Here is a 14,311-nt window from a genome sequence, read left to right as displayed (position 1 = left end):
CCCAGTGGGGTATAAAAGTATTATTTATGTAATCTGATATCATCTTTCAGAAAGTTTACCTGTTTGATTCCAGGACCCAAACCGATTGCATTATGACCCTGCTGAACTCAAGCTCTTTGAAAACATTGAATGTGAATGGCCTGTGTTCTGGACGTATTTCATAATAGATGGAGTCTTCAATGGTGATGCCGTTCAGGTGAGAAAATGCTGGATGTTGTGTTGATAATCAGCATTTTCATTCCACTGGTATGCTGATTATTGTTAGAACATAGGGTTATGCAAGAATTTAGGACACTGTTTCAGTTATCTGTTGCTGCTTAACAAATTTTTCCAAAACTTAGTGAATTAAAGCAACAGCTATTTTATTTATTTGCCTGTGATTCTGCAGTTTGGGCAGGGCTCAGCGGACACAGGTTGTCTCTGCTTCACCTGGTATCAGCTGGGATGGTTCAGTGGGGCTGGAGGACCTACTTCAGAGGTGGCCTCACTCACATGGCTGGCAGCTGGATGCTGGCTGTTGGCCAGGAGCTCAGCTGGGCTGTTGGCCTGGACTGTGGTTCTCCACGTGGCTAGCTTGGGCTTCTCACAGCATTGAAGTCTCTGGGCAGTTAGGCTTTTTACGTGGTGGTTGTCTTCCCCAGAAAGCAAAAGCAGAAGCTGCCAAGCTTTCTTGAAACTTAGGCCTGGAACTGGCAGAGTGCCACTTCTGTTGCATTCTGTTGTTTAAAGGGCCATCCCATATTCAAGGGGAGGGGACCCCACGAGGGCATGAGTACCAGGAGGTGGGGTGCATCAGGGACCACCAAACCGTCTCCCACAGATAGGTGTTGTCGTTCTTTTCAGATCAGCCTGTGGTTTCGCTGTCTTGAGCTCTACTTTAAGGGTACTCTCAGCTAGTCTTATTTAATGTAACAGCCTCCTAGCTGGTCTCCCAGCCTCCAGCCTTGCTCCCTGCTGTTGCCATTCTCTGTACCACCGTTGCCAGGGTGATCTTATTAAAAGGCAAATTAGATTATGCTTCTGCTTTGCTTAAAAGCTTTGAATGGCTTCCTGATTGCTTTTGGATGAAGTACAAGCTCTTCATGTGTTTTTTAGGGTCCCATAAGATCTGGCCCTCATTTTCACCACTATAGCCCAATTTCTTACTCCTTACTTTCTTTTTTGAGTTCTGTGAGCCAAGCACCCTGAAACCCTTTCAGTCCTTTGAATAGGCCATGCCATCTCTCCCCTCTTCTCAAATGCCCAGGACATGCTTTCCAACCTCCACTGCCCCTCCCTTCTTCACTTGCTTCATGGTAAGTGTCTCTTCTTTCAGAAAGCCTTCTCTGACCCTAAAAGCTGGGTCAGGTGCCCCCTGTATATGCCCCACGGCTCTTATAAGAGCATGGCACCTATAAGCGTATTTAATCTCCAGTTACCTGTCAAAGGACCCTGGTAGAGGGGGTCTCTAGCGAGTTCACTAATATATTCCCGGTGCCTAGTACACAGTAAGTGCTCAGGAAATATTTGTTAATGTGACATTCATCTGTTCAAGACAGGTTTCTTTAGCATTTGCTGCTGTTCATTCTTGGGTGAGCAGACCAGACCTGTCCTCGTGAAGCTTATATGAATGACTGACAAACTCAAACACCTTGCTGGTTTTTTAACCTTTTCGGATCACATGTTCTGGGATGGGATGAGAAATCTAAGATTTATTTTGGTTTTTGAAAGCTTCCTCTGCTCAGGAATGCCAAGGGGCTTTAGTAAGCTTGAAATGTTAATATTCCCCATTGTTGATTCTTACTCTTATACTTTAGTGACTATCTTGGGTCTTATGTTTTCTGTCTTAATATCCCAGAACTGAAAGATCTCAAAAGGATTGAGTTGGAAACAAAAAAAAGATAAGGAGACAAAAAGGACTGTGCTTAGTATCATATTTCCTAGGTCTCACGGAATTTACTCCTCTTAACGCCTACACTGTCTCTTCTACTTGCTGTCCAATGACATTTAAAAAAGGATGCACAGGCTTTGCTGTCCGTAAATTTCAAAAGAAAAGAAAACGAGAGCTGGAAGGTGTTTGGGCTCTCCAAAGATAAAATGTAAATAGCTGGGTGGTTGGTTAAGGGTATCTTCCCCCTTTCTTCTTTTCCCTTTTAATACGTAGGTTTTTATCATTGCCTTTTTAGTTTAATGGAAATGTTTACATAAGCAGCTTTTATTATATTGAGTAGTGCATCCTAAGAATCGGGGTACATGGATCACAGTACATACACTTCCTTCCTCACATCAGATTCATTCAGCAAATATTTCTTGAGCAATAAATGTTTGAATGAGGGCCTTTTAAATGGAAAACTACTGATAGGTGGAAATGGGATGCACTGCTTAAGATCTGGCCTCCACTCCAAGAAGATTATAGTCTAGCTGGTAAGACAGAATTTAAATATGTGAGAAGTTAAGAGTGAAATGTTTAAATCATGAGTTAAAGACAACAAGAAAGACCAGTCGCGTTTAGCTCCTCCTAACATTTGCTGTCAGCAAGAGTCCCAATTCCTCTTGCACTCCTTGAGCTTTTCTTGGCCCTATGTCCTGTTTCTAATCTGTTTGTTGCCAAAAGAGGTGTTTTTCTAGGTTGCACTGCCGTTACAGCATTAACGACCCCTCTTTCATACCCTGGGGGATGGGTTATTTTCCAGGTCCAAGAATACCGGGAGGCATTGGAGGGAATATTAATCAGAGGCGAGAACGGGATCCACCTGGTGCCAGAACTCTACGCCATCCCACCTAGCAAGGTAACCAGGCACTGCTTATCTGAAAGGAAGTGAGTTGGTGCTTGGCCTTTTGGTATTTTTCATCCCCCTTTCTAACCTAACACTCTTTCTCCAGGAGATGTGGTTTCTAAAGCCTTCGGTAGTGGTCCTGTCTATTACAGGAGTTATGGCTTTGGAGCCATGCTTGAACAGGAGTGCCCAAGGGAGGCATCAGTTGAGGACCTTCAGAGGATACCTGTCCCTCCCCCAAGCCCGAGGCCAAATGAGCCCTGAAAAGCACAAAACACTGTTGGGCACCGTGTTCTCACACATTTCCACAGAAGAAGAAAGCAGATAGAATCTCCCTGGGGAAGGGGAGAGATGTATAGGGATCGTTGAGAATCTCTTCCTTTGAGTCAAGCAGTGCCTGAACTAGAGCCTGAGTGATTCCTTAGAAGCCATTCTGTGTCAGGGAAAGAGAAACTGGTCAGTTCCAAGAAGATGCCCAAAGATAGTTTTGTTCTATCCGGTTTCTTAAATTGGGTCACGATGGACCCATATATCTTGGCGAGAAGATTTCCCTATACATTTCTCATGTTTATAAGAAAAAATTCTCGATTGAAATCTGTTTGTCCTTCAGATGTTCCTGTTGCTTCAAAGTTTCATTATTGCATTTCCGGGAGGAGGCGACTTCGGAGGGCAGCGTCTTCCCCCAGTTGACAGGCCTGCAGGAGATCCTAACCCAGCAGAAGCTGCCGTGCAGTGGCTTGGGTTTAGGGGTTCTGTGGTTGAGTCAGGCCCACATGCACATGGTCAGGGGACTGGCGGGGGCCTTTGAAATTATCTGTCTCAGCTCAGAGAGGCTATGGAACCTGTCAGAGCTCAGACAGCACTGGGCTCCGCCTGGGACCAGACCCCAGGTTCAGGGTGTCCCCACAACCCCACACTTCCTCCTAATGGGTGATACATTTCCAGGTCATGGAGAGTTCCTCACTATACAGATCAGGCCATGGAGCCTACAGGGGCTGTTTTCTCTCTGAGTATCAGAGACATAGATTTCCTGCAAATGTGTTCATTTGACTATGTGTGATGTGCATATGTTAGTGGGGGAGGGGTTGACGGTGGGGGCTGGGTAGTTACTTTCCAGCAACTACATGTTCAAGTTGCCTCTTTTCTGGTACTGAGGCATTTGGCAAAACAAAATTAGTTATGGGAGGTAATTTGGAACCTGGAAGCAGAGCAAGGGGAAATAAGTGACTTCAAGGGTATTTTACCAATTTTATAGTAGAGCATAACTGTCTATCTGTGTTCTACTAAAAGGCACATTTTCCTGACTATAGTAAATGCTAGGTGTTATAAGCTATACTTTTCTTTCTGATGGATAGTGCTGACTACACATTGTAAAAAGTTACTTTGCAACTTGCTTTCTTCTAATCTCCACACTGACCTTGGGTTTCTGCTCGTCATTACAACATCCTCTATCCAGCGTGTTTACACATGAGCCAGGCACCAGTTTGGGACACTATTTTATGTTGAGCACAGTTTGTGTTGGCTGCTTCCAGATGACAGCTGGGAAGTTTCACCCATTGCATCAGTAACATGTAGAGACCACTGGGATGTAGGACCACTGTAGACAGAGCCACCCAGACCCATATGGCATGTTTGTACAAATTAGAAAAAGGGCCTCATCCTTGGAGTGGCTGCAGCCCCAGGCCTAGGTGGCATCCAGCCTGGATTTCAGCCTCACTCACTTCCTCAGCCAGACATGTTGTACAAGACACCACCACCCCTGGGCCCTCCATTGGACAGCTTGAGACTAATTCAAGTGTGCCCAGCAAACATGTATCGAGCAGCTGCTCTGGGCCAGGCGCCAGGCTGGGTACTGGGGTACAAAGGTGGTTTTGCCAGCTCTGCCTCTGCGGGCTCGCAGGCCTAGTGGAGGTCGGAGGAGCTGGTCCGTGGGATGGAGGGCGGACACAGGAGTAGCGGTGGCAAAGGCCTGGTGCATCAGAGGACCTGCAAGCGGGTTGGAAGGACTGGGGTGGAGACAGGGAGAGGGACGCCTCCATGGGGAAGCAGGAGCTGGCCTTTGGGGGGCGGGGGAGGGCAGAGCCAGGCTGTCTTTTGATCCAGACACTTTGTCTGCCTTGACTATCTCTCATTCCAGATCTGTGCGGTCTTTCTTACCATGTTACTTACCTTTCAGATAGCTTTAACGTACAATCTGATTGTAAATGTAATCTTGCACACTACAAAACGTCCAGGATTCTGTAGAAAGAAAAGAATACTTATCTCTAATCTTCCTACCCAAAGATAACCACTAGGACATTTTGGAGCATCTCCTTCCACGCTATTATCCTATTCGATTATTTGATTATTGGTGATGCTTGATTCTGTTCAGTTAACCAGCTAAAGGCTTTCTTAAAGTTTACTACTACAGCCAATTTAAAAATTTTTACTAAATATATTAATAATGTCACTGATTAATCCACAAACAGAGAATGACTCCCCTTGTGGTGTGATTTTCCCCTTTGGAGAAAGATAAATGTTTCGTATTTCCTTCAATTGGATTACATTTTCTGGGGGAAACAAGTGGTCACTAATATTACCCGCAACCAACATTGTAATGACTAAAAACCCAGAGGTCAGCGTGGAGTTTCCAGCAGAGAAAGTTGCAGACTGATTTTTACAACATGTAGCCAGCACTGTCCATCAGAAGGAGAACTGGAGCTTATTTTAAGGAATCAAAAGCCCCCAGTGGCTTCAGCTTTACTTGATGGAAAAGTAGTGATCTAATAGTATAGTTGTTTTTCCTCAATAAATAAATAGTACCACCTTCTGGTAGTTTTCTTGCACAGGCACGGAGAGTTTATGAACCCCTTGGGATAGCATGCTAGAAGACACCTGACTTAGCCTCCAGCAATGCACTGCCGTGGCTGTGGGCTGATGTTTTAGATCATTGTACCCATAATACAGTCAGATGTAAGCATGAGCTGTGAAACTTCTTGTTGCCCGAAGCTGTGCTCAAAGAAGGCAGGCCAGGCTTCCAGTGCCTGTCTCTCTGCCTTTTACCATCAGTGTGCTTATGGGAAGAGCACTGGCCTGTAACCAGGCCTAGATTTGAGTTCAACCTCAGCTGCCTGTAGCTGTGCGGCCCCCTGTGCAAGGGTCTTAGCCTCCTCAGCCTCCCTATCCCGGCTCTCACACATGTTGGTCTGGAGGATCAAATGAGTAGCATTTTGTAAATCCTCAGTGTGCTCCCCAGTGTACAGTGACCTTGGCCTTTTTATCCTCTGACATTCTGACTGGGTTTTTCTCTCTTTGCCAGGTAGACGAAGAGTATAAGAACCCTCACACCGTGGACAGAGTTCCTCTGGGGAAGCTGCCCCATCTGTGGGGTCAGTCTTTGTACATCCTTAGCTCACTGTTGGCAGAGGTAGGGGCCTTGGGGGGTTCACACACTGGAAACCATCTGGTTTGAGGTGCAGGGAACCCGGAATAGCACAGGGGCTCTCTGCCTGGTGTGGCGTTGAATGTCTTGGGCATCTTCATGGCATTAAAGTCAACTGGACTGGGTTGTCTCTGAGTCTTGATGGCTGGGCTTGTGTGTCCATATTTATAGTAAACCAGTTCAGGGTCAGCTGCATGCCAAGCACTGTCTATCCCCCCCAACACCCGCCACAGTATTCCTGGTCTGTGGCCAGAACCTGGTTGAATTGATGGTCAGCAGGAGGCCAGAAGCTTCTCAGCCAGGATCAGCACATGTGTGAAAGATACAGGGTTTGGGAAACTAGAGGTCTGCTTCGAGCCACCCCTGGCACAGTCCTAGGCACAGGAAGCAGAAGGACTCGATGGTGCTTTCTCCATGAAGGGGCAGTGGGCTGGTTTTTCTGTGGTGAATTTTCTGTCCACAACACCCCCACACAGAAGGTCTACTGCCTCTGATTCATTCCTTCTTGTTAAGCATTTTCTTGACCCCAAGCTTAAGTTTTTAAAATGCAAATGGTTTTGTGCCAACTAAAAATGAATCCCCTTCCCCAGTCCTAAGTGTGGGTGACTTTATCAGATGAGTCCATCTTTCCTGAGAGGATCCTGCCCAACTGAGCACTCTGGGCCCCTGGGGAGGGGTGTGAGAGAAAGAACCCAGGGCCCCTGGGTTGGGGTGTGGGGCTGGCCCCAGTCCAGTGTGTTCTGCCAGACTCCAGAAATGGGGGAGGGAGCAGTGGGTCAGATAGCACTGGGGTTCCTAGCATGTAAAAGAAGACCAAAATTAAAGCTATCACAGTGGAAGTGGCCCTCCAGAGCTGTTGGTGCTGAGGTGGAGCAGTTGTTCCATGGGCGTGATCGTCTCCCCAGTTTCATGGTCATGTCCTTGGGGGTAGGAACTGTGTCTTATACTTCTGTCTTTATTAGTAGGGAAAACGCATATATCTCCTTTGGAAACTCAGCCCTGCCTCTGACTAGTTCTGTGACTTCAGGCAGGTCTCTTAACCTCTCTGGGCCTCACTTAAAGTGAAGAGGTTGGGCTCGATCATCTCTGCAATACGTTCCAGCTCTGATTTCTGTAGCAATGAGATGGAAGCAATAACTCTGCCCCTGTTTCCTCCTCTTCAATGTGAAGGCCTTCATCTGGGCCCAGCATTAGGTCCAGTTCCTCATCAGAACTCCCAGAATCCTTGATTCCCTCTCGTAGGGCCCCAATCATTTATAGACAATGTGAAGAGCACTCTGCAAGCAGGGAGGGGAGCTTCGTGTTTCGGGAGAGTCAGCCATGGGCCAAGTCCCCACTCTGCCACTTACTGTGTAAGCACATTACCTCGGTTTCCCCACCTGTAAAATGGTAATAATAGGTAATAACATCTGTTAGGAGGCCTAAATGTGACAGCACATGTACGATCTCCAGTACGGGCTCAGCACGGTCCCCGGTGCAGAGTAGTGGCTCAGGAAGTATTAGTTACCATTATTCTTTTCAAGCACACAAGATGGTGGGGGATTTGACTAGCCCTGGAGAGCCAGGTGCTGAAAACATACATTTATCAGTGCCTTTCTAAATGGTATACTGTGTTTCAGAGAAAATAAGCAATTGACTTGAAAAATAAAAAGGAATAAAATACGGAAAATTCTGAGGCCCAAAATATTTCATTTTCACACTTAGGTTTAAGGTGAAATTTTAGTTAATCAGTATTTCATAATGTGAATGCTCCTCTGTTCCTAGGGATTCCTTGCCGCTGGCGAAATTGATCCCTTAAATAGAAGATTTTCCACTTCTGTCAAACCTGATGTCGTAGTACAAGGTTTGTGAGTGTCTTTACTATTCATATTTAACTTTGTAAAACCAATGTTATTTTTAATGCAAATTGTTCCCTCGTTTCCTATTTAATTTGTTTACAAGTGTGTATGTGTGTATGCTTTAGCCTGTATTGGTTCTGTGAAATACCTTCTTATGACTCAGTAGCTCCCAAAGGCAACAATATTCTTCCCAACCACAAAGTTACTTTCTACAAAGCAATTGTTTTCTTGAATCTAAACCTTGAATGCAACTGGGGCACAAGTGATACATTGAGCATCATTTTTCATAACTGCTATTCTTTAAAAAGGAGAACATGACTCCGGTGAAAACTCAGAACCCAAGTGAGAGTTCACTTTTTCCTCCCTTTGAGGTCTGACTTCTTTCCAGAGCTGCAGGCCCACGTTTTCCCCTACCTCCACCTGCCTCCCTTCCTCTCCAGCCAGCAACTCTTCCACGGAGGTGGAAGGCCAGCCTGGGCTGCTGCGGCGGTGGCGCTGTCTCTGCCTTCCCACGTGACCTCACCTCTGTGCCTCAGGGTCGTCATGACTGGCGCCCCTCATAGGGTGGTCTTGAGGTGAACTGAGGTTGCCCCGGGGAAGGCGCTCAGTGCAGGGCCCAGCCTGGTGTGCACCCGGCTCACCAATCCCTCTCCCTGCTTTCCCTCCTAGGGAAGCCTTCCGAGGAGCTCCTGTGCCTCACGGAGCAACTTCTGTACTAGCTACTCTCACAGCACGCTGTGTACGCACCTTCTCTCCTGTAAATTAACACTGAACATTTCTTAAGCACAAGGCCCATATCATTCTTACAGCTTCTATGTTGATTAACACACATGCACTCACTACATTAAAAACAATTATTGAACAAATGAAAGGCAATTCTCTTTGTGGCCACGGACTCATTTCAGTGTGCCTGCCGGTGATGCGGCGAGAGGCCCTGCAGGTCATCACCTGGTTGATATTTGTGCGCCGGGCCCCCCGCCAGACACACCCAACCATCACAACATTCTGATCAGCTAGAAGCTATGGCGATTATGATTATCATCCCCATCTTACATGAGGCTTAGAGGTTAACTTACTCAAGGACCCACAGCTGACAGCTGGAGGTGCAAACCCCGCTCTGAGATCAGGTGGGCTGACCCAGCCTGACTCCACAGCCGCTGCACTTAACCAGAGCACATGCTGCTAAGTGTCCCATAAATCCACAAGACTGCTTTTCCACCTGCAGGGTGGGACATTGATTGGCCTGAGCCGTGTTTTTTTTTTTTTTTTCATATAATAGAATAGAACAGAGTAGAAAACATCAGAGGGTCTGGCCTAAAGGAAGGGGAAGTGCGGTTTCGGAAACTTCTTTGTGTACACTGTATCAGATTAGGAGGCTCACAAGGCTCACAGGTCTGGGTCAAACCACTGCTCTAGAAGAGTCACTTTTCCAGAGAGTGACCACTGTGTGACTTTGATACATGCAGATCTCTGCACGGCATTGGAAGCTGCAGAAGAGACAGATGTTAAGGGAAGCCGCCCACCCAGGCCTGCATGGCTGATGTTCCCGTTTGCTGAGGGCCTGGGGATTAGCTTCCAGTCCTGTTCAGATACAACTGGCCAGTTGAGCATGTAAGGCTTCCCCTCAGGGCCTTGTTGTGAAGCTCAGACGAGAGCATGGATATTAAAATACTTTGAAAAAGCATTATATGCTACATCAATATAAAGAGGTGACATTCAGGTCTCAATGGCATTTATATGTGTTGTACATTCAGGCGCTTCCAGCCTGTGGGTACAATGGTGAGGCTCAGGGTAACTGAGGTAACAGTAACTGAGTCTTCCTCTGGCCTGAGCGCCGCCCCCAGCTACTCTAGTTCCCAGCAGGCTCTGCTGCACCTGGACACAGCACCAGTCACTCTCTCTGTGGCCAGAACTGCCCTTCTCCAGTCCCCTCCCCAGGACTCCTTTCCTTTGCCAAAGCACTGTCCCTTCTCTTAAAAGCCAGCAGTACTGGTACAGCAGGTGCAGGAGTCTGAGCCTCCCTTTGACTACCCTCATCCTGGGCACTCTGAGCTCCCTGCCTGCTAGAGAGCCAGATGCTCAGCCTCACCTACCGGAGATGGGGCCCAGGCTGGCCCATTGCGGGTGCAGGGCTCAGCTCTGGGGTGGTTCTTCCCTACCAGCAGGGCCCTGTGCTGTGCTTCCGGGTGGGCCAGGCTGCCCCACTACCACCAACAACCTACTAGCAGGCCCACTTTCTCTTCTCTCTGGAGGGGAAAACCTCCCCCCACCTCCCCTTCGGTCAGAGTATCCCCTGCTAGCACATGCCACCATGTTGCTCTTCTTTTCTGTCCTTTGAGAGCAGGGGCACAGGCTTCTCCTGGCATCCCCTGTGCAGAGCTGTTTCCACTCCTGACTCCATGTGAAAAGAACACAAGACAGTTTTGGAATAAATGCAGACCCAGAGGGAGGCAAGACATTATTTGAGATGGGGTAATTTCGGTTGGGACCTATTGAAGACCATTTCTAGAAATCTCTTATTGGACTGTCTTGCACATTGAGGGCACCCGATAAATATGCATCATGGTGTGGAGGGGAGGCCAGAGAGAACCAGGAAGAGTGGCAGGATGAGCACTGTCATTTTCAAAGCCACCCAGGCGTGGAGAGCATGCTAATGTGTATATCATAGGCCAAAGAAGAGATCAGTCAATAATGCATATCCGCATTAGGAGACAAGGGCCACAATCTAATGCAGACTCTATGTTCTTCTTGTTCACAGTTACTGTTCTGGCAGAAAACAACCACATTAAGGAGCTGTTGAGGAAACATGGGGTAGACGTCCAGAGTATTGCTGACATTCATCCAATCCGAGTCCAGCCAGGCCGGATTCTTAGTCACATATACGCCAAGCTTGGTGGGTTTGGGGAAATAGCAGGGCATTTTTGGTAAGGGAGCATCTTGGTTCTAGATTTTGGGTCTGGGGGAGACTGTGATATGTGTAAATTCTACAGAATTGGGCAAAGCACTACAACAGGTACTTTGGCTGCTTTCAACGTGAAGAGGGATGGGCGAACAAGCACGTTCTTCTCATGCCCATTCAGTAGATGTTGCCACAGGTTGGCTGTGCGATTCACCAGATCTATGGTAAAATAAGGAGCTACCTTTGAAAATTCGCAATTGGAACAGTCATTTGTGTCTTGATAATGATTCTAATTTTTATCTACAGTTTCAGAAAATGCTCGTTTACCCATTAAAATGGGAGAGGGTGCTCTTTATTTTTTCTAAAATCTGACTTTGTTTAGTATTATGGCTCAATACTAAATAAGTTAAAAGTAAACATTAATAAAGTCCTTTTAATAGTTCTGTTCCATATAGATGTTGAACCGGGTGCTGTTCATATACATGCATGAAAAGAAGAGGGGAGGATTGTTTGTAATTCGTCCTTGTCCCATTTTAAAGAAGGATGATGGTATTAGAAAAACCAAACCCCAAAGTGGGTTGTTTAACATAAAAAATAAGCCCAGTCTTAGCTGAAGTCACTTGAATTAGATGTTACTATGTTTGCCCTAACTCTAATTTCTCTTTTATTTTTCAAATAGGACGGAATAAGAATCTGAAATTGAGTGGGCGACCATATCGGCACATTGGTGTCCTTGGAACATCTAAACTATATGTGATTAGGAACCAAATCTTTACTTTCACACCCCAGGTGAGAAGGGCAGGCCAGTAGCAAACCAACAAGCCTCCTTTCATTAAGCTCTCTTTTCTGTCTGGTGAACTACTTTGAATGTGGCAGAATATGCGTGTGTATGTTCAAATAGAGATGTATAAGATGACGCCTGGTACCTAGTACAATTCTTTACTCATAATAGGTGCTCAATAACTGTGGCTTGAATTGAATTGAGTATGCCATCACTTCCAGTCATGAGTCATAGTGAAATTCACACTGCTTTACAAGTTTGCTAGTGACATGTCACTTGACTTGCAGCCCTTGTGCCCCTAATCGCAGTAGTCTCTCACCCTTGCTTAGGTTGGCATCAGACCCTCTGTGTAACACACAACCAGTCTGATTTTCAGGCACCAACTCCCTTGACGGGATCCTGAATATACTGATTATGGAACTTTTCGTCAGCGTTTTTGTTTCCAAAGGAAACTAGTCCTGTGGAACCCAAACCAAACGTTTTTCATCCATTTGGGCAGCAGAAGACCAACTGTGGGATCTCTTTGTCAACGTGCGGCATGGCGCTCCCACTGCCTGGGCACACAGTCGGCCGTGGGGTTAGGGGTCAGTAGCCCCAACTTGCTCTTTTTCAGCAGAGCCCATGCTGCTCGCTTAAATCTTGTGAGTTATTTCCCTTCGTAACAAATTTCAGACCAGAGCTGAGCATGGTCTAGTCCAGAGGCCAGGAGAACAATTTGATTTTCATCCACATCAGGCAGCAGTACCTTTAGTTCACATTGACCAGGCCATCAGTCAGGTAAACACAGTATCCACATCTCACCTGCTCTCAGCACCCTCACTTGGAAAGCATCTCCGAGCCCAGCAGCCCTGAAAGGACTAGGTATGAGGAGGTATTGATTTCCTTTCAGAGACAGCGCTGTTGGGCCAGGTGCTTAAATCTCCATCTGAGGAGCTGTAAGTAGATGTAGCCGTGCACCCTTCTCTTCCCCGCTAATATAGCCACGGCTCCTGGGCAGGCGACAGGTCTATTTGTCTGATCACGAGGAGAGCCCCATGATGGGGCGGGTTACAGCCAGGATTGAGCCTCTCCTGTGGAAACAAAACGCAAGGGTTAGTGCCGCCGTGAATGACAGCTGGGGTTGTGTTGAGGGAAATGAAGGCCAGCCTTGTATCTGGTCTGTTCTGACTTGCAGTTCACTGACCAGCATCACTTCTACCTGGCCCTGGACAACGAGATGATCGTGGAGATGCTGAGGATCGAGCTGGCCTACCTGTGCACTTGCTGGCGGATGACGGGCAGACCCACGCTCACCTTCCCAATCACCCACACCATGCTCAGTAATTCCGTGAACTTGAGCTGCCTGAGTCATGCCCCACTGTTGGTTTGGGCTCTGTTCAAAGTGTTTAAAATGAGTCCCATGGACAGAGCTAAATACTGGAGGGGGTTCTTAGTAGTTTGGTTTCTTAGCTTGGGAATCTTCTATGCTATACATATTTTAATTAGATTGTTTGATGAAAACATTTCAGTGCATGCCAAAAAAAAAATGTATTCCCAGATTAAGTAAACTAATTTGTCTTTTTTTTCCTCCTTAGCAAATGATGGGTCAGATATTCATTCTGCAGTTCTTTCAACAATTAGAAAACTAGAGGATGGATATTTTGGAGGAGCTAGGTAATTTGTGATTTTTTAGAAATAAAAGTAGCATTGACTTTTCTCAAAGTCTTTTGCTGCCCTTCTCGCATTTTTCACATCAGTTGCTGAACATAGAAGCGTGGCACTTGAGAGTAAAAAGGAAGTTAAAATTTATCTAATCCAGTTCCCCGTGTGAAACTGGAATCAGCTCTAAAACAGCATTCGTTGGGTGTTTGTGAAGCTTTTACAGGTGCCAGGAGGCCTGGGGCATAGAGAGGTAAACATATCAAGTCTCTCTGACGTGGCATCCTTGGAAGGCATGTGTGGAATGCTGTGTCCGCTTCTAGTAAAAGACATGGAAGAAAACTCCCAGTGCCCAGGATCTAGCAGGTCCTCAATAAATGCTCCTTGAATTGACTTGGGTATGCTATCGTCTCAAGAATAATTCACAGAACTTTAGAAATTCCTTAGTGGCCCTCAGAGCAGAGCACCTGAAGGGATCTGCCTTGACCATTATCCCCTCATTCTCAATGGAATGATACCCACTCTGGTTTGCAGGCCCACAGTACGGCAGATGCTCCCAGGTATTATGGGTGAGCCCCTTGAGTGATCATGACTCACCTCCCAGGAAAACCCCTTTTGTTTTTATTTACTATAACTGTCACAAGGCAGAGGTTTTCTCTGTAGCATCTATGCCCTAATCTCTCTGAATCCTCTGGAATATTCCAGAAGGGCCCCAGGAGCACCTCACCATGCAGCCGGCTCCGAGTAAAATGTGGCCTTTCCCAGGCTCTGGGAGGCTTCCCTTGGGTCCCTGATGGAATGCCAGTTGCTAAAAGTGGGCGTTGAAGTCAGCCCTTCTTACATCCTCCCACACTAGGGACCCTGGTGCCACGTTAATTTTTTTTTAATTGTGGTAAAATACACAAAACATAAAATTTACCATCTTAACCATTTTAAAGTGTACAGTTCAATAATGTTAAGCACATTCACGTTGTTGTG

The 14,311-nt window shown here is 46.6% G+C and overlaps 1 protein-coding gene across 5 annotated transcripts in view; it reads left to right on the top strand.

Annotated features, from left to right (window-relative positions):
- PHKA2 (phosphorylase kinase regulatory subunit alpha 2) overlaps positions 1–14,311 on the top strand; it is a 76,615-nt gene that overhangs the window by 38,241 nt on the left and 24,063 nt on the right. For all 5 annotated transcript variants that reach the window (XM_058535527.1, XM_058535525.1, XM_058535528.1 and 2 more), the window contains exons 11-18: positions 74–196; positions 2,673–2,768; positions 6,055–6,162; positions 7,942–8,020; positions 10,774–10,908; positions 11,594–11,703; positions 12,870–13,014; positions 13,270–13,348. In XM_058535527.1, the coding sequence (XP_058391510.1) occupies positions 74–196; positions 2,673–2,768; positions 6,055–6,162; positions 7,942–8,020; positions 10,774–10,908; positions 11,594–11,703; positions 12,870–13,014; positions 13,270–13,348 (875 nt within the window). The remainder of the gene's footprint in view (positions 1–73; positions 197–2,672; positions 2,769–6,054; positions 6,163–7,941; positions 8,021–10,773; positions 10,909–11,593; positions 11,704–12,869; positions 13,015–13,269; positions 13,349–14,311) is intronic.

Source organism: Diceros bicornis, chromosome X (assembly GCF_020826845.1).
Source record: "Diceros bicornis minor isolate mBicDic1 chromosome X, mDicBic1.mat.cur, whole genome shotgun sequence".
Lineage (NCBI taxonomy): Eukaryota > Metazoa > Chordata > Mammalia > Perissodactyla > Rhinocerotidae > Diceros > Diceros bicornis.
This window is presented reverse-complemented; position numbering and strand designations above follow the sequence as displayed.